At 44.5% G+C, this 24,572-nt stretch overlaps 2 protein-coding genes across 2 annotated transcripts in view; one reads left to right on the forward strand and one right to left on the reverse strand.

Annotated features, from left to right (window-relative positions):
* The window catches only part of LOC134092593 (low-density lipoprotein receptor-related protein 1-like), a 160,608-nt gene extending 156,053 nt beyond the window's left edge, over positions 1 to 4,555 (forward strand). Inside the window, exons 86-89 of the mRNA XM_062545572.1 lie at positions 108 to 178; positions 467 to 560; positions 1,827 to 1,971; positions 2,615 to 4,555. Of these exons, the coding sequence (XP_062401556.1) occupies positions 108 to 178; positions 467 to 560; positions 1,827 to 1,971; positions 2,615 to 2,755 (451 nt within the window). The 3' untranslated portion in view covers positions 2,756 to 4,555. The remainder of the gene's footprint in view (positions 1 to 107; positions 179 to 466; positions 561 to 1,826; positions 1,972 to 2,614) is intronic.
* A 10,666-nt stretch (positions 4,556 to 15,221) lies between these two features.
* On the reverse strand, positions 15,222 to 22,933 carry LOC134092588 (E3 ubiquitin-protein ligase DTX3L-like). Its single transcript, XM_062545568.1, has 9 exons — positions 22,851 to 22,933; positions 20,622 to 21,216; positions 20,042 to 20,137; positions 19,684 to 19,917; positions 18,640 to 18,799; positions 17,364 to 17,388; positions 16,870 to 17,167; positions 16,482 to 16,699; positions 15,222 to 16,212 (listed from the first exon to the last, which is right to left on the reverse strand). Exons 2-9 carry the CDS (start codon positions 21,204 to 21,206, stop codon positions 16,143 to 16,145), a joined length of 1,686 nt encoding a protein of 561 aa, XP_062401552.1. The 5' UTR covers positions 21,207 to 21,216; positions 22,851 to 22,933; the 3' UTR covers positions 15,222 to 16,142.
* Between the last annotated feature and the right edge of the window lie 1,639 nt (positions 22,934 to 24,572).

The following is a 24,572-nucleotide window of genomic DNA, read 5'->3' on the forward strand; positions in this document are numbered from 1 at the left end:
TCTCTCACACACACACACACACACACACACACACACACACACACACACACACACACACACACACAGGGAAACTTATTGACCCGTTGACCCACTGTGTGTGTTTGCAGGTGCTCCTCTGGTTGGGAGGGTCATCGCTGTGAGGCGCCCACTTCTAATGTGAATGCTGAGACTGGAGGCCGTAAGTCTGCTGGTCCTCTCTGTTGTCTCTCTCTCTCTCTCTCTCTCTCTCTCTCTCTCTCTCTCTCTCTCTCTCTCTCTCTCTCTCTCTCTCTCTTTCTCTCTCCCTCTCTCACACTCAGACCACCCCCACACATACACCCCGAACCCCCCACCTCCCGCACACACACACACACACACACACACACACACACACGCACACACACCTTCATCGATACTTTACTTTAACCCTGTGTCAGTTGTTCCTTAGGCTATGGTTTATTTGATCTGTGTGTGTATATCCATCCAGGCACAGCCTCTATAGTGATTCCAGTGATATTATTGTTGCTGCTGTTGTTGGTTGCGGGTGGAGCGGCATTCTGGTACAGGAAGAGAATGAGTGGGTGAGTACAGCACACACACACACACACACACACACACACACACACACACACACACACACACACACAGTCGATGGTCCCCACTCTAACTCTGCTATTTAAGCCTTTCTTACTCTCGCTGTCAAACATACTCCTGATACTGTATGGCTCAAGCTGTTCTCAGCTCTTCTCTTTTCTTGTTCACGGTTTCCTCATCATCTTTTGCTTTCTCTCGTCTTATCACATTTCCTTTCTCTCTCTCTCTCTTTCTTTCTCTGCTGTGCCTAACTGCATTTCTTTACCCCTCAGGTCTAGCAGGCAAACCAAATCCTGTTCCAGACAAGCGCGGTAACTGTTGCTAGGGTTAACACACACTCATGTCATCTCATCCATGCCTTCCATGTGGTGTTGTTCTACTGTACGTCCATTCACTGCGCTGACTGTTTCAACGTCAAAGCAAAACCTTTCCGTCTTGGGCATTCCCATCATTCCCATCATTCCCTTGCCCTCCCCCTCCTTTCCTGACGCACCAGTAGAGTGAGGTGATCTATTGGCAGCGCCATTGAAATAGATCCGACTCCATTCAGGCTACACAGGGTCCAGTTGTATTCTTATCATGTTGTGGTGGTCGCTGTTGTGTGAGCCTTGGTAGGACGTGTGCTACTGTTCGAGCATTCTTCCAAGCTTGTCACTTGGAAAGTGCCCCCCTGTTTTAGAACCCGGTGTTCATTCAAATGCCCAGTCTACCAAGCGGCCTGTAGTGCTCCAACTTAAACTGCTGAACTGTTCAGTATCCTTAGTAACCTTTCCTGAATAAGACATAGAATATAACATCATAACAACAACACATAAAAATAGAGAGATAGAAAAGCTTACAGTATCAAGTCATACTACCTCCTTACATAACTAAAATGACAAAAAGTCCATGAATGTCCTCTGAAAAAAGTAGAAGACGTGAATATGGAAAGAGTTTGTATAATCTATGCAGTATTCATAATGTATGCTTTAAGTAAGAAAACATTTTGGCCTCTTGGTAGGGCATTTTGTTAGTGGGCACTGGGTTTGCCTTGGTGCCTGTGACGTGTGGCTTCAGTTGCAGGCTTCATTTTGGTGACAGTGAGCTTTGGTGGCGCCCTCTTGTGTTGTGGCTATGTCCCTGTGGCCGTGCACTGCTGTGGTGCTAGTGACAGTACCAGTACGACCAGGGTTCAGGAGGAGGGCTTATATATGTATATGTATTTATGAGTGGACCAGGTCATGACCTTTGCCCTTTCACCTCTGTGTCTGCAGGGCTAAAGGCTTCCAGCACCAGAGGATGACCAACGGAGCCATGAACGTTGAGATTGGGAACCCAGCGTACAAGATCTACGAGGGCGAGCCGGACGACGATGTCGGAGAGCTGCTGGACTCTGACTTCACATTAGACCCAGACAAGGTGACCGACCGCCTTCCCTTCACACTTGCAATCTAGTTTAAAAAAACAATTGGGTTGCAGTGTAATAGGTTAAAGAGGTGTGGGGCAACCTTTACAACCTCTCAACTCTTTATTAGAGTTCATCTATGATGGTATGAGGGTGCATTGGACAAGAATGGGACATTCTCAAAATTCCAGAAACTGGTCTCCTCAATTTCCGAACATTTACAGACTGTTGTTGAAAGAAGAGGTGAAGCAACAGTGGTAAACATATCCCTGGCCACCCCTTTAGAGATGTTGGCATCAAATTCAAAATTAACATATATTTTCCAAAAAAAACCCAACTTTTTGCAAAGCATAGCATTCTGTTTTTATTTACATTTTTCTAAGCATCCCAACTTTTTTGGAAACAGGGTTGTGTACATGCTATCAAAAATTCATACTTTCAACATCAGGCACAGTAATCTCAGATCATCCAAAATAACACCGTCAGCCATGTCACTGGTTCACTAAATATAACAAACTGTGTGCTTTTGGTATATTCCTTACATTTCAGTCACTGCCCACATGGTCTTTAAAATTCCAATAAAAAGCATTATTTGAGGTATTCGAGGTGTCTGCCTATTAAGTGACTCTGTTTTTTTTTATTATTATTTCCCTCCAGCCCACTAACTTCACCAACCCTGTGTATGCCACCCTGTACATGGGCGCGCATAACAGCAGAAACTCGCTGGCCAGCACAGACGAGAAGAAGGAGCTTCTGTCGCGGGGGGATGAGGAGCCCCTGGTGGACCCACTGACATAGACTGTCCATTGGACCAGGCCGTACCATTCAGAGAAACACCCCCCTATTGCCTTTTAAAGAAAGAAGAGAATACGAGAGGAAGAAAATCAACGGAAAAAAATTGTGAACACTGTATAAAATGTACAAAATGAAGGACTACTTTTGTATGTGATTGCAGTATTATATTTTGTTCTTTTACAATTCTTCAACGTGAAACGAACAAGGAAAAAACATTTTCTATGAGATTTCTTTTTCTTTATTTTGGTCCCCTACCTTACACCTTAATAGCCACTACCTCTGTGCAAAATGGAACCGAAAAATTAGAAAAAAAAATTACATCGGAACAATTTTAATTTTTTATTTTTGTATGACGTGTATAGACAAAAAGAAATTACACCGTTCCATTTCAATAGTGCCAACTCTGTTTTCTGTGTGAGTTAGTAGAAGAGGGTACACTCTGTCTTTAGCTCGCAGTCAGGAGCAATCTTGTCTTGAAAACAGTATTTTATCTTCCACCTGTCGTTAGGGCCAACCGTGGTGAGTTCATGTACAGCACATAATAAATGTCAGTTCCTGATACGGGACTGAATTAGTTCCCTTTTAATTTCATAGAAGTATATGTTTAAAAATGATTGTGTTCTCCTCCTTGCACAGACTTTGTTTTATTTTGTTGTTTTTTCTTTCTTTTCGGTGTAGGTTATATGCCGTAAAAATAGATGTAAGCAGGAAAGTATACACATTTCTTTTATCATAGCTTGAATGTCCTAGAGGCTTACAGTGACATGATCGTAATGTAGTCAGGAGTTGTGTCGAAGCAAATGGGATTACGAGTGAATGGGTGAAGGAACGTGTCAGTATGTGGAACGTCGAGAGGGCAAACTGCGGTGCAGTGAATAGAAGCCCCTTCTGTGTCCGGCTGGAGTCTCCCGAGGCCAGCGGCTTTGGCGGAAGGGACAGCGCCACACGGTGGTGAGGATGTGGATGTGTGCTCGCTCAGTTACGCGCATTAGTGCAACTTCAGAGGGAGGACCACAGCAGAGGGGTCCGGGGGAGGAGAGGCGGTTTCGTCGTTTTGTTTTATTTCTTCAAGTTCAATGTGTGTCCGTGCTGCGTTCGGCTCTGCTTTGGTTTCTCTGTAAAGTCCAGTGATGATACATGCGTGTTCTCCACTTAAACATGAGCTGTACAATGTCTCTTTTTTATAGTAACAGATTTGTTCGTTCTCTGCGCTAGCAGTGTTTTCTACAACAGGTCAGAGTAAACTGCACATTTTCCATCATGTAGATGGTTCAAGTAGCCTTTCTTTGTTTTCCCTTTTATTGTTGTTGTCGCTCTTCGCCTAAGAGCTAATGCCGTTATTCACTCATTTTTTGATTCCTGCTTTAGCTCAGCTGCTGGTCTGAGACGCTGCTTCTGTTGGAAGGTGATCAGCCATATTTTAATGCATGTTCAATACAAACAAACAAATAAGCAAACATACTGTATGTAGAATAACAAATCTTTTTAACCTACTTGTCCCGCAGTCAAGCAAGGATGCTTCTTCAGTTCAGCTCTGGCTTCTGTTTTTTGTTTTGTTATCAATTCAGAAAAAAATGAGTACAATCATGTTACTTTAAGATATGTGCAAAATTGTACATGCATTTTCTTTAAGGTTTTGATCAGATTTTGTTCAGTTTTAATGAAAAGTACACATAGCTTTTATAGTACAGAATGCATGGAGGCTCAAACTTTCTTCTGGAAAGAGAATAATGTTTTAATTTTTTGCTGGAGTACTTTACAAACTAAATAACAGATATTGTTATAAATAAAACGTTAAAAATCCTCAGAGACTCTGTGTTTTCACTGATCTTGGGTAGAAGGAAGGAAGGAAGAAAGATACAATCAGCTAAAATGAGATAATCCTTCAATTGTCTCACCATGAGAAATGTTCATTGTTACACCGGCAAAAGTGACAGCAAGTATAAAATGTACCAGGACAAATACCTGTACACACACATGGACATGCACATGAACACCACCACCACACAACAGATCATCAGGGTTGCCACCGCTGCACACTATACTGTACATGATATGTAAATATAGTACAGTATATATAACAACAACAGGCTTTTTACTACTGTTCACAGGTATTGAGCATACAATGATTAAATAGGATAAATGGGAAACGCTCAAAAGATGATTTTTATCTAAAGTACTACAGAGATGCCTTAAAATTGCACTTTGATGTACATTAAAGTGTACTGTCATCCTCTCTCCAATGGGTCCAGCTGAGGTCTAAGGACAGTACTGGAACATGGAACTAAAACATGGACAACACAACTGACAACACAACTGACAATGTGGTTTACTGTGTTTAACTTCAAAGACTCTTTCACTCTCACGGTGATGCTAGGTAATGTTGGGGGATGTGGGACAGGGTTATTGTACACACAGATAACATGTGCATCGCATCCTCTTATCCAACTCTGGGTTAGGTGTCATGTGGTCATTTTTTTGGTATAGCAATAATTGTAAGGCATATATCTACGTGATATTACATCATATTTCCTACTGCAAAACTGTAAGTGTAAAATTATACACTGTCTAATGATAAATAATCACAAAAAAATGTTTCAAACTGGCATAGTTGTATTTTCAAGTGTCTGCTAAGAACCCTTAACCTGACTCTCGCCAGATCCTTTTAGTTTGCTGAGCTTCACACAAGGATCTGGGACTACTCGATAGAAACCTTGAAAAAGGCCAACTTTTTCGAGAAACCTTGAAAAAGGCCAACTGGCCGAAACGTTGGTGTCAATAAAATTGGAGATCGAGACTGAGTGTGCGGCAACATAATCTTTTTCTAGTCTAGTTTCGTCCCGTGCCAGCACCTCTATAAGGGTGTGCATTTTTTCATCTTTTCTTATAAGAACTCTAACATAAACATGAATATTAACATGCATCTTCACCTGGGGTGCCTTTACATGAAGAGGGTGCTGTAAAGGAAGGAGAAAATTAGAAAAATGGAAAGGAAACAACAGACTGACCGAGCGAGGAGTGTCATACTATACAAAGTATATAGGCTACTGAAGCTGCAGGGGGAGCTCTTAGTCGGGGAGCCAAAGTCTCAAAAATGGGTTGGACCTGACATGGTCTGTCATACTTTTTATTTGTGTTTTTTCTGGTAACTTTGACCATAAGAACCAATAATTGGAGGGTCTGCTCTGCCGGAAATATTGCGAAAAAATATTGTGGCCATTTTAGTGTATGTACCCTTCATTTTTTGATAGAAAATGTTGAAAAATTAACGTTTTCCTCAAATCCTCAGTGGGTTGGATAAGTTTTTAATAAATGCATTCCAGATGCACAGAACACATGTGGTGACAAGATCAAACAAAACAAATACTCTTGAAACACATTTCTACATGATTTTGCATCAATTTTATGATGATTTCACTATTAGATGGCAATCACAGGCTCAATAGGATTTCAGGCTAATCTCAAAATTCCGGAAAACATACTGGATATTTACCATGGTGGTTAATGTTCACATTATTGGCCAAGGCATCTTTTTTATTTCAATATAACCCTGTTCACCCAATGGAAAGGTGTGACACAAGAAATATGATACAGCGAAAACATTTTATTGCCTCAGATGACCACAAACAAAACGGAACACAATAAGGTGCACGTCCCTGTGAGGTGGATGATCAGGAGGGTGGCACACTACAGATACTGCTCTGGGGACAGACCTTCACACCTCAACTCCCTCATCACCTGAGGAGACAGCAACAAGACCAGCAGGGTGGGTTATACAAATTTGCTCGAATGTTGGTTAGAGGTTCCTCAAGGCATGAAAGAGTGCATTGCCATCCTGGATGTAGAAAGCAACCTTCGGATAAGGCACATCTTCAGGAGTAATAATAATAATAATAATACATTTTATTTATAATGCACTTTACATCAGAGATCTCAAAGTGCTACAGGTTAAAAACAAAAATAAGATGAGCAATTTCATTAGTGTCTTCCATCAAGTAGGCTAGTGAAGCATTTCAGCCTTGTTGGTCTTATTGAAGAACCCATCAGCTGTGCCTAGGCTAGGAGGAACTGGGAAGAGTGAGTACCGCATCTGCTCGTCTCACCATTATTCGAGGAAATTTGTCTCCAGTCCCTTGACCATATGGTGGCTAGGAAGCATTTTATCTTCTCAACAGACTCCTACCATAATGGTTCTGTTAAAGCTCAGGAGAGATTCCGTCGTGGCGTGTCTCAGCGGTACATCATAGGTGGTCCAGCAACAAGGAAGCCAAGTGACTTTAAACTCTTCCTGGCAAATGAACAAGATACAACTCTGTAAACTGCCACTTGAGGTAATAGGGCAGTAATGCATCTGCATCACGCCTGGAGAAATGTGGAACAGCAGTGGTAGTCGTTGAAGGCAAAGCATATCAGTTGGAGTCATCGGATGGCAATGTGAGTCTTTCTTAGAAACTTTTGGAAAATATTTAGCCAAGCCCAGTTATACATGAGAAACTGATAAAATTGTGTCTTATTAAATACTAGCACACCTTACTCAATAATTTGCTTCAGGTGACCACATGTGAGATACCTCAGCTGAAGTCTAGCCAGGAAGAGACTGACACCCTGGTTGTTCTGTACCTGCTGTATGCCACTTAACTGGGGCACAAGGTGGCTGTGGTGAGAACTCCAGACACAGACATTTTCTTCATCCTCCTACACCACACCAAATCCATCCCGCTGACCATCTACGTTGATATTGGGACAGGAAAGTACAGGCGGATCCTAAATGTCAGCGAACTAGCAGAATGTAAGGGGGCAGACTACTACACAACAATACTTGGCCTCTACGTCTTCACAGGGGAAGACGTTACAAGTACCTTTAGAGGCAAAGGTAAGGTTGGGCCGTTAAAAAAGCTGCAGAGTAATCCAAAGTACCATGCAACCTTCAAGTGAGTATTTTCAGTCAGATATTCTGTAGCATGTAATGACAATTAATGCTGAACATAGGTATTGTTGATACATTGTAACTTTTGAAATACTATAATTACTTATGTCCTCAGAAAACTTGGTGACCAGTGGTCTGTGGAGTCAGATGTGGTGGAGGACATCGAGGCATTTACATGTCTAATGTATGGCCCGGCCCCGTGAAAAATCTGTTGTGCACAGTGTGCACAGCATCATGCTGAAAAGAATGATTGGGGAGGATGAGACGCTTACCACCAGATACACGGTGGATCTGTCCCAACTCCCGCCCTGCAGAGACAACCTGGTCCCACACATCAACCATGTCAACCACTGTCTGGCCATATACAAGAGATCAGCCACACCACTATTCTGGTGTCCCAAGCCCCATGACCCTGGCCAAGGCTGTGAAAAGACAGAAGAAGGTACCCTGGAACCAGTGTGGTTTTGTGGACCTACTGTATCCTCCCCACTTCACTCACTGACTTACTGGAGGAAACAGTCAAGGAGATGGTGGAGAACATGAGGAGCAAGAGATTGATTATTAAAGGGATAATCCGGAGTGAAATGCACTTTAGATCAATTTTTCGGACTATTGGGAGTACATACGTTGAGTTGACACCAAAATCATGTCATTCGGATGTATTTTGAGAAAGTTCGAGTTCACCGTTTTTAGCCAAAACTCGTTAGCCTGTAAGTGACCGGGGCAGGTCCTTTCGCCACTACAAAACGCTATTTTTATACCTCTTCTACTGTTCCAAACAACACTACACTTACGTGGTAGTGAGTAGAGGGTTCCTAAAGCCAAACCGAAGTATCCTCACGTCTTTATGTGGTCGGATAGAGAGTCCAGAATGAATTTAATCGAGTCAGTACCTTTACTGACTCGATTAAATTCATTCTGGACTCTCTATCCGACCACATAAAGACGTGGGGATACTTCGGTTTGGCTTTAGGGACCCTCTACTCACTACCACGTAAGTGTAGTGTTGTTTGGAACAGTAGAAGAGGTATAAAAATAGCGTTCTCTTTCACCATCTCGTGTTCGAGATCCACCTATGGGAGGGACATCCGTCCCCGACCTCTGCAGAAGCAACCAATTGCACCAAGTCTGGCTTTGACAGACAGCAGCGCGAAATCCAATGCCACGGATAGCCCCGCCCCGCTTCCGTGGTATAAAGGATGATGCTGCGCTGCGCTTCATCAGATGACATTCGCTTCTCGCGGATTGCGACCCAACAGAACTCTGCGCAGCTTGACCGACATCGCTCGCTTTCATTCAACTGCCTGCAGGAGGACATATCTAGTAACCCACCGGATCAGCCTCCGCCGGGCGTGATTGTCGACGTTTCGGTTTACCAGCTGATAACGAAGCTTGCCTGAATAGCTCTCCAGCTTACTGGCATTTTATTTTTTAACGGGCTAACGCCAGTTAAAAAAATTTCGTCGCGCTCGCCACCGGGTTACCCACCTAATGGCTCTCTCCAAGCCCGCTACACCGGCTCTCGCCCAGGAACCCACATCGCGCGCCTGCCCGACCGCATGTGGCGCCCTCATTGCTGCCAGGGATGCCCATCCCTATTGTGTAGTTTGTATGGGCTACAAGCACGCTCAAGAGGCACTGACTCTCCCAGAGAGTTGCAGCCATTGCATGGCTCTGCCTAAAAAGCTCTTACGCCGGAGGCTTAAAGTGGCCACCACCCAGAGCGTCGAAGAACAACTTTGTTCTGACCTAGAGGGAGACGACGACGAAATGAAGGCTCCGGAAACCCCCCAGAGCCCGGCTCTGCTCAGCTGGGCTGACCAGTCTGAGCAGAACACAGCCGAATTTGGTTTGGATCTCCCCCCGCTGCTCTCGGGCGACCTGTCCGGCGCAGTCGAGGAGGCTAGCCAGATGAACGAGTCTGAGGCTTCGGAGGAGGATGACCACCTCCCTCCAGCCCAGTACGCACCGACAGGGCCTTCCACCCTTCCGCAGACGGTGCTTTTGGAGGTGTGTGAGCGGGCTGCTGTCCGTCTCAATGTAGATTGGCCGGCACTCATTAATCCGGCTGACCAAGAGAGGGACGTGTATGACGGCAAACTCTTGGGTTTACCTCCAGGCCCTAAGAAACAGCTGTTGCCGGTTCTTCCCACGTGCGCAAAGCACATGAAACATCACTGGGGAGACCCGCTGGACCTGAAACACGGTCTCACGGGATTGGACGTAAAAGACCTCTCTTGGCATGGGTGAGCCTCCTACTATCGAGCCATCGATAGCCAGGCATCTAACCCCAACTCAGGGTGGGCTGCTCGCCCCACCAAAGCCCACCCTCCCTAACAAAATGGACCGGTTCTCAGCCTCCATTTTTCAGACCTCTTACAGGGCTAACTCGCTCGCAGTAAGAGCGCTAAATGTTTCCTCCCTCTTGTCGGCGTATCAGGCCGAGTTAATGGAGGATATGAGCAGGTTGCTACAGAGCGGCAACGCCACGCCAGCGCTGTGGAAAGAGATTGTTACGGTGAATGATCTCGTTCTGCGAAATGCCCGCCAGGCTGTCCAAGCCTGTGGGCGCTCCATGGCCCTGTCTGTCGTGGGCGAACGGGCGCTTTGGCTCAACCTCTCCGGTCTACCCGACAGCGAGAAGAGGCGCATTGCAGGCGCTGCCGTGGAGCCAGGCCAAGCACTGTTTGGCCCAGCAGTGGCCCTCATGCAGCAGCGCTGCGATGATAAAAAGAAAGAGGATGAGGCGTTCAAACTTTGCCTGCCAAGGAAAGTAGCCCCTCGCCCACCGCCGCCGCCCAGACCCCAGCAGTCGCCGTCTAATCGCCCGCAGCAGGCTCCCCACAGAGCCTACAAACCCCGTGGTAACGGTCCTCGCTCGGGACCGCACCAGCCCCAGCAGCAACAGCAGCCGCAGCAGCAGGCTAAGCCGTGGGGCAAGGCTTCCTTTGCTGCCGCAGCGGCTAAGAAGCCATCCGCCGCAGCCGATCCCAAGAGGAAGCGGTCTACCTGACCGCCTACTCTCGGAGCTCCGTCCAGGTTCCCGGGCTGCCAGCCCATTGGACTCGCACCTGAGCGTTTCCCCGCCGAAGAGGAGACGACTAGAACTGGGGGGGGAGTGTTCCTCCTCCCCGGTTTTAACGGGATTGCCAGCACCGTTCCCCGTGCTGGGACAAGACAGCCCGCCCTCCCCGCGCCAGAGCGCGTTTGTGGAGGGGGACGCCAGTTTGTTCAGTGCCCTAACAGTGTCACCACACCGTTCGCACTACACCACTCACACTTTCCCAATAAAGGCTACGGCCGTGTGTTTGAAAAGAAAAATTCAGATGCGAAAGCACATGAGGCTAAGGCCAACGCTGTCAATGGTTCAGCCACCAGATGGCGACATTGCAGCTCATATGAGAGCGCTCTCTCGCGCTCAGGTGCCGACGGAGCCGGTGGGGCGGCTTTCTCAACACGTTACGGCGTGGAAAGCCGCTTCTGCCCCCCAGTGGGTTGTCAGGACGATCGAGAAAGGCTACCGCCTACAGTTCGGTATAAGACCCCCACGTTTCAACGGTATAATTTTCTCGCAGACGGAAGAGGGCTCAGGCCACTTCCTAGAGGAGGAAATCAACTCTCTTTTGTTAAAGAGAGTGATTCGGGAGGTTCCCCCAAGCCAGGCGAATCAGGGATTCTTTTCCCGATATTTTCTAGTTCCGAAGAAAGACGGCTCGCTCCGTCCTATTCTGGACTTGAGGGTGTTAAACAGACATTTGAGACAATACCATTTCAGAATGTTGATGTTCAACACTCTATCACGTTCAATACAACAAAACGATTGGTTCACATCGATCGATTTGACGGACGCTTTTCACCACATTGGCGTCTATCCCCCCCACAGGAAATTCCTACGCTTTGCTTATCAAGGCAAATGCTACGAATTCACAGTTTTGCCTTTTGGGTTAGCCCTCAGTCCAAGAACATTCTGCCTGTGTGTAGAAGCGGGGTTAGCCCCCCTACGTCTTGCGGGGATAAGAATATTAACATATTTGGACGACTGGCTCATACTGGCCAGCTCCAGCGAACAAGCGTTACGGGACACACAACGGGTGCAGACGCACCTAGACTCCCTAGGCTTTATGGTGAACTATGCCAAGAGCAACTTCACTCCCGCCCAGAATGTCACATTCATAGGGCTGGAGCTGGACTCAGTGTCCATGCGCGCTCGCCTGTCGCAAGAGCGCGTTCGCTCTCTCATGAACTGTCTCACACTGTTCAGGCAGGGAGCGAGAGTGAAGTTCCGCACATGCCTAAGACTTCAGGGCCTGATGGCGTCCGCCATACAGGTTTTGCCATTGGGGCTGCTGAGAATGAGGGAATTCATGAAATGGATTGCATCTCTCCGTCTAGACCCCACGCGCGACCTCAGCCGCGAGGTGACAGTAGCGCGCAAATGCGCCGCATCCCTGCGCCACTGGAACTCCGCGGAGTTTTATTCCCACAGCACTCCCCTCGGGGCAGTGACTGCGAGGAAAGTGATAACGACAGATGCCTCCCTGTCGGGCTGGGGTGCGACCCAGGAGGGCAGGACGGTGAACGGTGTTTGGCCGGACCGGTTAAGCTCGTCCCACATAAACTACCTGGAGTTTGGCTAGCTCTCAAACATTTCCTGCCTCGCCTACAGGGCCATCATGTTCTGGTTCGCTGCGACAATACCACCGCAGTGGCCTACATAAATCGACAAGGGGGAATGCGCTCCTCTGCTCTACACTGCCTGGCACGCGACCTGCTGCTGTGGAGCAGTCCGCACTTTCTGTCGTTGCGCGCGACACACGTCCCAGGTGTAATGAACACCGGGGCAGATCTGCTATCGAGGGGGAACCCTCTGTTCGGAGAGTGGCGCCTCCACCCTCAGATAGTAGAACTGATTTGGGCGAGATACGGCAGAGCAGCCGTAGATCTCTTCGCCTCGCGCGAAAACGCCCATTGTCCTATGTACTTCTCGCTTCAGGACAAGAACGCGCCTCTCGGCGTAGACGCACTAGCTCACCGGTGGCCCAAAGTGCTCCTCTATGCCTTCCCCCCTCTGTGTCTGATCCTTCCCACTCTCGCCCGAGTGAGGGAACAGGGACTAATGTTGATTTTGATAGCACCCAGATGGCACAAAGCCTCTCGGATGGCGGAGATAATTCCCTTGCTATACACACAGCCAATGGCGCTCCCATTACGTTCGGACCTGCTATCGCAGGCGAACGGGGAAATTCACCACAACCACCCGGAGCGGGTGGAGCTCTGGGCCTGGCCCGTGAAAGGATGAACCTGTCCGCGCTGGGTTTACCGCCCAACGTTACGGCCACCATTCAGAGCGCAAGGGCCGTTTCCACTAGGTCTCTGTACGACTATAAGTGGCGAGTCTTTGAAAAGTGGTGTGACGTGCGTCATTTAGTGCCATATCAGTGCTCTGTCTCTGACATCCTCAGCTTTTTACAAGAGCTCAAGGAGGAAGGGAAAGCCTTCTCCACCATTAAGGTGTATTTGGCGGCTATATCCGTGTGTCACTTTGGTTTCAATAATGACACGGTGGGTCAACACCCATTGGTACACAGGTACATGAAGGGTGCACGACGCTTGTTGCCAGTCTCCAAAAAGCTCGTCCCGTCATGGGATCTCCCTTTGGTTTTGGATGCGCTGTCTCGACAGCCCTTTGAGCCCATTGGGGATATAAGCTTAAAGTTGCTGTCACTGAAGACGGCCTTATTGCTCGCACTGGCCTCAGCCAAGCGTGTTAGCGACTTGCATGCATTTTCGGTGCATACCTCATGCCTTCAGTTCTCACTTAATGGGGATAAAGTTTTCCTTAAACCTAACCCCGCATTTCTACCGAAATGCTTCCCTGCGTTCTCTTGCGAGGTGTTAGAGCTCATTGCTTTTCACCCGCCCCCTTTTGCTTCGGCAGAAGAGCAAAGGTTAAACACCTTATGCCCCGTCCGAGCCTTGAGGACGTACGTGGACAGGACGAAGGATTTTAGGCAGAGTGACCAACTCTTTGTCTCCTGGGCCCCCCCGCAGATGGGGATGCCCATCTCGAAGCAGCGCCTATCTCACTGGCTTGTCGATGCCATAACTGGAGCGTACGACTCGAAGGGGCTGCAGCCTCCCGTGGGCTTGAGAGCTCACTCTACGCGTGGGATGGCTGCTTCGTGGGCAGTGTTTCAGGGGATATCAATGCAACAAGTGTGTTCTGCGGCTAGTTGGACTAGTCCAGACACCTTCGTGAGATTTTACCGGCTGGATGTTACCAGAACACCGGTTTCTCACTCCGTTCTGAGCGCCGGATTGGCTTGAGTCGCTTCACCACGCTCACTACACACCACTGTCTCTCCCCCCTCACTGCTAACTTCCCGCTTAGTGTAGGTGAAGTGAAATGCATGGCCTTGCTCGGGCCGTGTCTGAGCTATGTGGGCTACATAGCCGATAAAACTTACACGTTTTTGACATAAGCAATATTCCCTTGTCTGCTGTCCGCTGAGCGGGTTAGTATTGTGATTGTGCTTGTCACGTTGGATGTGTCTGGCACCACTGCGCCGGGGACACCTCGGCGTAGGGACCATCCGAGGCTGACAGTGTCATAGTAGGCTATAGGGCAATCGGTGAGCTGTCCAGATCTCTCCCATAGGTGGATCTCGAACACGAGATGGTGAAAGAGAACTCAAGGTTACACTGTAACCCCGGTTCTCTGAATCATTGAGTGGAGAGATCCACCGAGTATGCCCCGCTTGCTTCACGAGAAGCGAATTGTCTACTGATGAAGCGCAGCGCAGCATCATCCTTTATACCACGGAAGCGGGGCGGGGCTATCCGTGGCATTGGATTTCGCGCTGCTGTCTGTCAAAGCCAGACTTGGTGCAATTGGTTGCTTCTGCAGAGGTCGGGGACGGATGTCCCTCCCATAGGTGGATCTCTCCACTCAATGATTCAGAGAACCGGGGTTACAGTGTAACCTTGAGTTTTGTAGTGGCGAAAGGACCTGCCCCGGTCACTAACAGGCTAACGAGTTTTGGCTAAAAACGGTGAACTCGAACTTTCTCAAAATACATCCGAATGACATGATTTTGGTGTCAACTCAACGTATGTACTCCCAATAGTCCGAAAAATTGATCTAAAGTGCATTTCACTCCGGATTATCCCTGACATGCTGTATGATGAATAGACATCATTGCCCTTGACCTTTTTGACCTTTGATTAGAATAACTTTTTTATATTTCAGTTTACTCTAATGGGGATTTGTTATACCCTACATATACACATATTTGACTATATGAGTGTTTTTCTGTTTTGTTTCAATAAATATAATACCAATACAATGGCTTGAATAGTAACTCCTTATTGTGGGAGAAGTTCATTTGGACCAACATGTGACAATATTTTCAGTAGGGATCATCAACATTTGGTTATTAGACATCTTAAAGATTGTAAAAATACAAAAGTTAGAAAACATATATCAACGGAGTCCATAGGGGAGGAGTTCCAGTGAGCCAATGTCACAATTTGTGTGCATTTTTTTGGTGTTTATTTGAGTTTTAATGCACCATACATAATCTAATCATGACAATCCTCATACCTATAAATTCCTCATGCAAAGACGAAGAGAAAATGGGGTGGATTTTGTCTGTAGGATGTATTGTTCAGATTCTATGTACATTTAAAGTTTTCATTTTTTATACCCGAAAATCAAGCAAAGACACAAAAGATGGTACAAAAAATCACATATGGGACAATAATTTGCATGGACACCTTAAGGATAACAAAAAAATAGGTTAAAAAAATATACCTTTCGGGTGCAGGTGAACCCCCCCTTCCTACCAGACTATTGTTATGTAAGGGATAATTTAGATGTCAAAAAAATAGTGACAAACCCACAACATTCTTCATGATTAGTTCGACATAGGAAAAATTTACACAAATAGGTCTATAAACTTGCACTGCACAACACTGATGCTGTAGACTGAATATTTCAAGCATTTCTTTCAATACTTACTGTAAAGTATTTCTTACCATAATCAGTTACAGTAATCAACCAACAATGAAATCAATTAAACAAATACAGTTTTTTCCAATCGTTTACACACTAAAATTAAGATGACAGTTAACAAAACTCGAGGGGCATTCCCACTGATCTATAACTAACACTGGATAGACTATCCCATTGTTTTCGCCCCATCATTCTTTACAGTATGTCGATCAGTGAGGATCGAGGCGAGGGAGGATGTATAAAAGCCCAAATGAGAGGCACCCATAGCCTGTGATGTGGATGAACTCTGATGGCCCAACACACTTACTCCTTTATGCAACACACTTGGTCCTGCATATACTCTCTATTTCATACATAAGACACTTCGTTCAAAAATGAAATCTCAGGGCGCCATTTGGAAAACACATGTATTCAAAATACAAAACACAGCTGTTATTATGGCAGCTTCTTCACTCAATGCCTTTGGCTTTGAGGTCATCTCGCACTCTCTTTAGGTAGTCATGATCCGGGTAGCCAAAACTGGAAAAGGAAGCAAAAGTTACATTAATGACAAATATTTGACTACACTTTAAGAGACAACATAAAATTAAATAAACCCACTAACCAGGTATTCTACCTGAGCTAAATTATTACTCGACTCTCCACAAAAGATCTATAGACATTTGAGACTCAGTTAACCACATGTGTGTAGCAAATGTACCATCCTGCAATACAAATCTGATGTATTTGGGTTTTTTTTTCGTGCTTAACAACCTTTGTGATCAACATCTATTTTATTAGCCACCTACTTTTGTGCTCCTCCATGGACGTTGGTTTTATGATGGATATCATTCCAGATCACACAGTCATCCATGCCACCGGTACGTGAGGTGCCCACTGTAAAGATCAACTTCTGGTCAAAGGCCCTCTTCAGGAGTGCCAGTACCTCCTTCCCTTCCTTGGTGTCTGGCAAATAAGCTGTTCTTTGTGTACCTTGAAATGATCGACCTGGATTGGGATGTTTGCTCTGGCAAAAAATAATTGAGAGAAAATGGCATATTTCAGTAGTTGCATACTATTACGATATTGCATATTGCTACTGCAGAATATTATCCTACTACTTTTCTGGTACGCTACCTGGTTATTGGGAAAATTCATACAGATAAAAAAGAGAAAAATACCCCCACACCCTCTTACCGACTGAATGCCACTGGGAATTTGATAGTTAATGACTATGCTGACACATAGTCCAAATCCAGGAAGGACTGTGTTTTGTCTATAGTATCTCATCGTTCCATCTGGCTGGTCTCCCACAACCTTTCCAAACACCTTCTTACACACCGGGCAGATGGCACTCATGCTTTCCACTGACTGTCTTAGGCAGTCCTTACAGAAAGCATGGCCACACCACAGCTTCTCTTTATCGGTAAACTCATCCATACAGATAGGGCAGGTCTCATACTCTACCTCCCCACCTGTGTCTATTGTGACAAAGCTAGAGAAAATGAAAAAAGTAAGAAATGTGTGTCATCTTATCTGTTCACATCTCAGACAGAAATAGACCGTGAACATACCATCCTAAACAATTACTATTTTAAATGCTGTAAATACTGCATGAAATGCTTAAATTGAGCAATTTGTCATATATGATTTCTATAATGTTCACTGGATAATCTAGGAACATTCTTTACCTTCTCCTTTCAGCTCCAACTGAAGCTGCATAATGCATGCATCATCCATGTAAAAGAAAACAACAATCGTCTCTGATGAAACACATCAACATGTATACAGTGCATACATTCTCTTTCTGTCTCTATCTTAGCTGTCCTAAACACACACATTCATTCCTTCTCTCTCTCTCTCTCTCTCTCTCTCTCTCTCATTAACACTCACCCCCTCTCACTCAAAGCGCTTTGGGTTGCACTCTGTGCATGTTAAATGCGCTATACAAATAAAACTTGACTTGACTCACACATGCACACACACACCTTCATTTAAATCTTAAAGGTACATCCACGTTGTCTGAGGTGATCACTACACAGGCTAGAAAAGACCAAGAATCAAGAATCTGAACAGAATACAAAAGTCACTGTCCACCTAAAGGCAAGTGGGTGACTACAGTCCATACAGTCCCCTCCAAAAGTATTGGAACACATGCTAAAGTTGACTATATAAAACCATCTTTTGGAAATTGATCTTAATGCCTTAAATAAAAAAAAGAGTAAATATCCAACCTTTAAGAACACCAATTTTCTTTGCGAATGAGTAATGTATCGTAAATAAATAAATGTTTTCCTCAAAATACAGGTGTCATAAGTCTTGCAATGCCTGCTATGTTAACACTACAGTACATGTATGTGTTAAAATTCCCATAGAGGCTAGCAGGTTTTTATTTGTTTTATTTTTTTCATGTTATTTCATGTATCCAGGACACTATGCACCCTGATAAAGGCCCCTTGGCCTTTGGAATTAAAATACCCCACATCAACACATACCCTTCACCATACCAAGAGATTGGCATGGTTTTATTTCAGTTAGCCTATTAGCTGGTTTGAATTGCATTGAGCTCAATGAGAATTAAACCAGCTAATAGGCTAACTGAAATAAAACCATGCCAATCTCTTGGCATGGTGAAGGGTATGTGATGGTCAATGGATGATTGAATCATAGAAATAAACATCCAACCAACCATTACATATTTTTTTGAAGTATGTATTTGGACTTTTTTTCAGATGGGACAGTAAAGATTAACAGAAAGTGAGTGGGAGTGATGGCCACGGATCAGACTGAAACCCAAGTCCCCATGGGCACTCAAACATGAATGGATGCTGCCGCCACTAGTCTAGCACCACAGGATCCATTACATATTCAAATAAACACACATGGATTAATATGGGATTGATTTCAGCAAGTCAGTTGTTTTCTCAGAGCGCTCATGTAAGGAATAATGTTTCTAATTTATCTTACCTTGTCTTTTAATCTTTGCCATTTGAAGCTGCAAAAATTGTTCTACATTCTGCTTCAGAGTAGAGAGAGTGAGCCCCGTGTCTTTAAATGACAGGTTTGGACTGAAAGTGGCACTGGGTAAATGTTTACATAAAGCAGCCGGGCAGAGGGTCTGGTAAATCTAAAAAAAAATAAGACAGTAAGGAAAAAAAGATCACCAAAACAAAACATTTACATTTCTCATTTCGGCCTTTCCATGAGGAGAGTGAAACTCCAATATATAAATACATTATTATGTATTATGTACAGTAGGTACACTGCATGTGATAACTCAGTCAAACAAGTCAACAAGCCAACAAAGAAAATGGAAAAGTGCTCCTGGATAAGCCCACCATCACACAGACTCTATTCACAGTTACAATCCTGACATGCAATGCAGTCTGAATATGTTATTGTTCACATGATTCACAATTCAGTACAAACGTCTTTGTTAAAGTGCAAAAAATTGACCTCAGAGCTCTACGGAGAAGTAGGATTCACCAGAGCTCAAATGCAAGCGTAATAACAACGGGTGTAAATACTTATGTTGTTATAATGGAATATTTCTGTTTTATTTGTTTTATTAACTTCACTAAACGTGGAAAAAGTGAAGCACTGTGAATACTTTTCCGTATGCACTGTATGCTAATTAAGATTCTGTTGTATTTTACACCTGCAGAAATTATGAAAATGCAATTTGAAAATGCAACTATTTACTTTGTACAAACACGTCTGTACTCAAATGTGCAAGAGTTTAAGATTCTCAAGTGTAAGATTCTGTTCTTACCTAATAACAAGAAAACATTGGTGAATGCCAGAATCTTTGTGAAAACTTCGTATGAAGGTTTTAAAAAAAGATTTCTCCATAAGAAAGGTTGAATGAGGCCGATTGTTTGCATCCTGTTTATAAAGCCAGGACTGTTTATGTGTACCTGAGGGTTTTTTTTTTTTCAGTGCACAACCAGAACAGAAAAGTTGAATCAAATAGATCAAATCAATCAAGTTAACTATGTTTAATGGGGCTACCTGGAGGAAATGGACATGGTCCTCCTCATGTGAGAGCTGATCCAGCTCAGCCTGTCCTCTTCTCATCTCAGCAACCTCCTGCTCCAGGTCCTTTATGACTTTGGCAGCCTGGCTCACCGCTGCCTTCTCCTGATCTCTGATCAGCTGAATTACCTCAGAACGGCACCTTTCAATGGACTGGAGCAGCTCCCTGAAGACCATTTCACTGCGTTTCACAGCCTCCTGAGCACAGTTCTGTAAAGAGACACAGAGACAAGAAAGCAAGGTTTTATCTTTTTCGCTGACTAGAAACTGGGTTACCCTGGTCTGCCATATGTAGGCTACTCTACAGTCATACAATATGTACTCTCCATCTCACCTTATGAGTCACCACAGCTTTTTTCAGCTCCTGCAGTTCCTTCTCTGTCCTCTGGATTTGCTGCTGGGATTTCTTCCTCATCTCCTTCAGTGTCATCTGTTGAAGCACAGTCATTCATATTCAGTAGGATCTATTCCGTGTTTGTGTTTGGAATTGCAACAGAGGTGACAAAATGAATCTATGTCTGATGGGTCATAAATAATACAATAGGCTTTTATTGCAAGGTCTTGCACTATATTGTGGACTTCAGCAATATTATCAGAATAGACATATTATGAAACTGAAACTGTTAAATAAGTATTATGGCTATTTGGCTATGGTTATGGCTATTTGACAGACGCCTTTGTCCAAAGCGTGACAATACTGTGACACTTGGTGTCACCATATTAATATAATAATGTGCAAAAAAAATACTATTTTTCTACCATCTCTTCAGCACCACAGTTGTAGAGCATCACATGAAGTGATAACACTTATAACGGTTCTAACCTTGTCGATTATGGTTCTGTTGATATCTGCACGTATAGGGATTATGCTAAAATAATAGTGTTGGAAAGAAAATGCTATTGCTAATTGTCACCTGTTTCTCATTCCTTTCTGCTGCTGCTGAGACTGTGTCATGGCCACTATGTTCATCCATGGTGCACAACATGCAGATACATTTTTGATCAGTGCGACAGAACACATCAAGAAGTCGGTCATGCTGAGAGCAGATCTTCTCTTGAAGGTGTGCAGAAGCCTTGACCAGCTTGTGCTTCTTAAAGGCAGCAGATTTATAGTGAGGCTGGACATGGGTTTCACAGAAAGATGCCAGACACACCAGACAGGATTGGACCGCCTTGAGCTTTTTCTCTGTGCAGACATCACACTCCACGTCTCCTGGTCCAGCAAGGCAGGGTCCAAAGGAAGCTTCCTGTGTCTCAATCTTCAGTTTGTCCACCAGCTCAGCCAACACCGTGTTTTTCTTCAGAACAGGTCTTGGGCTGAACGTCTCTCTGCACTGTGGACAGCTATACACACCCTTCAGGTCCTCCTGATTCCAGCAACCATTAATGCAGCTCTTACAATAACTGTGTCCACAAGCTATAGTGACTGGGTCTTTCAATCGATCCAGGCACACGGGACACTGATATGGATCCTCATCGCTAACTGCTGCTTCAGCCATTTCAGCAAACCTGCAAATACAAAATGGATAGTGGAGTAGAATCTATGTTCTCAAATTGTAGATGGGTTCAACTGAAATCGCTTTAGAAGGCTACACAGTGAGGGGGATGCATGTTGGTAATAACGCATTAGCAACAGGAAAGTTAAGACCCAAGATGTGAGTTGAACTGGACTGGACCAGAACAAAACCGTTTGATCAAGTATATTTTCTGGCCCGACATTAAGTATATATATATATAAGTATTTTTTTTTTTTTTGGCTTTTTGCCTTTATTAGTACAGGACAGTGAAGTGGTAGACAGGAAACAAGTGGGAGAGAGAGATGGGGTGGGATCGGGATATGACCGCCGGCCGGATTCAAACCTGGGTCCCCGTGGGCACTCGGACCCGTAAATGGTACGGGCGCTGTAGACTGCTGCGCCACAGCGCCCCCAATGGCCCGATATTTTGACAATTATTTGACATTTTCTATTGTATTCCAATTGGGATGATAACTTTCCTAGATTCAAGTAGAGAAGTAGAATTGAGGCTAATCCATCAAGGCCAGTTGGGCCGGCGCTTGAGATGGACACCAGTACTTCACAGGTAACCGCCAACAGAAGCTAATACCTGTTTTACAGCTGGTTGGACTGAAACAATGCAGATGATGTGCCTTGTTATTACGTTGAACTTACATATTTTGGCAAAGCCATAAATTGCTCAACAGAATCATGTAGCCTATGTTCCTAGCTAATTGGAGCACATTTCATTATTCCATTAAATCAAATAAATACAATGAAATGATTTAATTAAATGTGTTAACAACGGCAATAATCAAAGTTGTAAACGCAAACAGAAAGAGGAATGCTGTTAAACCTTTGGTGAAAAGTGGGGACAGTTCAATGTGTGGCAGTTGCAACTTTGCCTGATTTCTCTAATCAGGAATGAGCTAGTCATGACACTCCTACTGCACATGCTCAGTCGGCCCCACCTTCTTTCTGGAAGTTTCACCATTCCTTGAATAAACTTTTTAAGATCTACAGTTAGTAGTCTGAATGTGCCAATGTGGCAGGTTTCAATAGCCAGGTGTCTCATCTGTGTATTTCAGCAAATTGCTTTCTTAAATGTCAAACTAGGCTGCTGCAGTGTCCTACATTTTCTGTTCTGTTCTGTTCTTTTTTTTTCTTAGAATGCCATGAGACAGGAAGAGGACAACAGCTAGGGCTGTCCCTCTACCTATTCTGTCCTTAACTGCTATCTACCACTCTGCTACTGTAGCAGCAACGAAGGCAGGACAGTGAGGTATGTGGCATAACAATATTCAATTTGCCACACAACCCACTTTATTGAAAAGAGAGAGGCTAGGTCCAGGAGAGGAGATGAGGACAGGTTACTCGATCCCGCCCCTCCCGCCCCAGTGTCCCTATCCGCTATTGTAGCCTTGCAGTTTGTCTAGGAGGCGATCTCTTATGAGATCGTGAAATAATAAAATAAGAGAATGACCTTGCTACACCTCTTTTAATCTAGGCTACCATCCATTTTGCAAGCCCATCGCTTGGCCTTCCAACTGGCCAACATCGCGTGAATGCAACAGCAAGTCTTTTAAGAAAAAAAATAATAGGTTGATAAGTTCCACATATAAAGTAGGCTAGACTAGATACACTTACCCAAAAATCAGTCTTAGTAAGCCACAGGCTTTCCGCGACGCTGTCTCCGGTGAAACCGCCTGCAACTGACGTGGCCGACTGGTTACTTATTGAAAGAAAAGAAACCAAAACCGAAAGTAAATGTGTTATTAGGAACCACTGTGCTAGCCTACCTACAACTGGATCCCACATTAACTGGATGCGCTGATGACGTTTCTTCGGGAGATGTGGCAGCATGCAGATTTGTCACTTTCATGACATAATCCCTTTTCCATTCAAAAATAATAACATTAAAAATCTTATGGAAAATTGGTATATTTAAATGTCAAAATTATCTGTAATAGGCTATATGTACTGGACCATGAATTTTCCACCAGAAATACCTACCTTTGCCTATTATTAATTCCGGATGGCCCTAAGATATAACCGCACTAGGCCTATATAGTTTACCAGATTGAGTATGTAAGAGCCAGATTTCACATTCCTTTGAGGCAGATAGAGCTGAATGCCTTTTGCTGCTAATTTACATCTGTGTGAGCTTCTGATAGCTCATTGTTGTCTCAGCTGGCTGTGGCCGGTACCCCATCAAGCAGCCATCACCACTTCCTCCATCTATAGTAGGCTAAAAGTCAAATTGACAACTTCTGAAATACTTATAAAATGTATGTTGTAAATGTAATACATCCATGTTTGGTCTTGAATTAACACTTGTAATGTGGGCAACAGCCTGATCACGGTTTCATTGCAATCTAATGTATTTGTACATAGTTGTGGACTAAGAACTACATTATAGAGTTTTAGACGCCACACCCACTTTCAGGTAAAGAAGTCCTGCTGAGTCGGGGGTGGCTGGATGAATGAAAAAGAGAAGCTCTTGCAGTGACTCTCTCTTCTTCTCTTTGCTCTGCTCTTGGCAAGAGGTCACGCTGACCTCTTGGTCTTTCTCTCTCTCTCCCCCATTCTCTCTCTCTCTCTCTCTCTCTCTCTCTCTTTTTATCTTTATCTTTTCTCTCTCTATGGTTTGTTTCTTTGTTTATTTGATACATTGTTTTATCTGGTGTATGTAGCATTGTAACTTGTTAAGGTTTAAGTTCAAGTTTAGGCTACTGTTTGTTTTGAGGTTAAGTTTACTTTCTCCTTTGTTCCTTTGTTTAAGGATAATTACTGATACTTTACTTTTACATTCAAAGGCTCAAGGCCTAATAAATGGTAAATTCTCCTCGCTCAGTTTGCATATCTCTAAAAGTCTAGTGTGCCATTCCATACTCTGCTATAGTTAACAAACTAGTTATTTGGTAATTTATTAGAGGTACAATATTCTTATCTTATGGAGTCAGATAAATCGTGGTTTATTCCTAATAACATTGCCATCTAACTTCTCAGATATCTTTACAGTCAAATTCAATGCTGATCATCCAGTCTAACAGCAGCAGGAAGGAAGAACCTGTGATATCTCTCCTTCACAGGAGACATATCAGGTCCTTTCTTCCTCTCCAACCTGGGAAATGAGCCAAACCCAACGCAAGACATCTGACAGCACGGAGCAATGATCCAGCTGTGTCTTGCATTGGGTGTAGCCCATTTCCAGTATGGATGGCCGCCTCACTACAGTCCTCCTCTCTCCAACCACCTCCACTGGGTCCAGCTGAGATCCCAGGACAGCACTGGAACATGGAACTAAAATATGGAAACACAACTGAAACCATGGTACACTGTAGACCAGGGGTCTTCAACCTTTTTCAG

The sequence above is a fragment of the Sardina pilchardus genome, chromosome 9 (assembly GCF_963854185.1).
Source record: "Sardina pilchardus chromosome 9, fSarPil1.1, whole genome shotgun sequence".
In the NCBI taxonomy this organism is placed as follows: Eukaryota; Metazoa; Chordata; class Actinopteri; order Clupeiformes; family Clupeidae; genus Sardina; species Sardina pilchardus.